At 66.7% G+C, this 457-nt stretch overlaps 1 protein-coding gene across 1 annotated transcript in view; it reads left to right on the top strand.

The window, feature by feature from the left end:
- MYO18B (myosin XVIIIB) overlaps positions 1–109 on the top strand; it is a gene marked incomplete at its 3' end in the record, with an annotated part of 31268 nt that extends 31159 nt beyond the window's left edge. Inside the window, 1 exon segment of the mRNA XM_035896716.1 lies at positions 11–109. Coding sequence (XP_035752609.1) covers positions 11–109 — 99 coding nt within the window.
- Between the last annotated feature and the right edge of the window lie 348 nt (positions 110–457).

Genomic DNA, 457 nt, shown 5'->3' with positions numbered 1-457 from the left:
ACGCTCCCAGGCCGTCCTGCACCGCAACGCCTGTGTGAGGAAGACCTTCGCCGGCAGCTTCGCAGCTGTGAAGAAGAGGTCGGTGTGCGCTCAGCTCAAACTGCAGGCGGTGAGTGCGGGCGCCGGGACCCTCGTGGCTGCAGGTTGGGGTGTTTGCAGGGCTGCGTATCCTGACCCCGCACTGAGACCCTGCCTGGGACACCCCCCCCCTCCGCGGGAGCCCCGCACCCCCCTTCCACGCTGCGGGGCTGGGGGTCACCAGCACAGCTCCGTGTCCCGCAGGGCTCCTGGCCCAGGGTGCTGCTCTGGCCGTGGGTGGCCATGAGCCTCCCCAGTGCTGCTGTTGCTCGGGGAAGGCATCCTGGGCAAAAAAATCATGACGCAGCTTGCCCACACACCTTGCTGTGCCACTGCTCAATCCTCTTGGGCACTCAGGTGACCAGACTAGCCCTCTGTG

This window comes from Egretta garzetta, unplaced genomic scaffold, assembly GCF_000687185.1.
Source record: "Egretta garzetta isolate BGI_Z169 unplaced genomic scaffold, ASM68718v1 scaffold390, whole genome shotgun sequence".
In the NCBI taxonomy this organism is placed as follows: Eukaryota; Metazoa; Chordata; class Aves; order Pelecaniformes; family Ardeidae; genus Egretta; species Egretta garzetta.
Note: the sequence above shows the minus strand (reverse complement) of the source record. Positions and strands in the feature narration are given on the sequence as shown.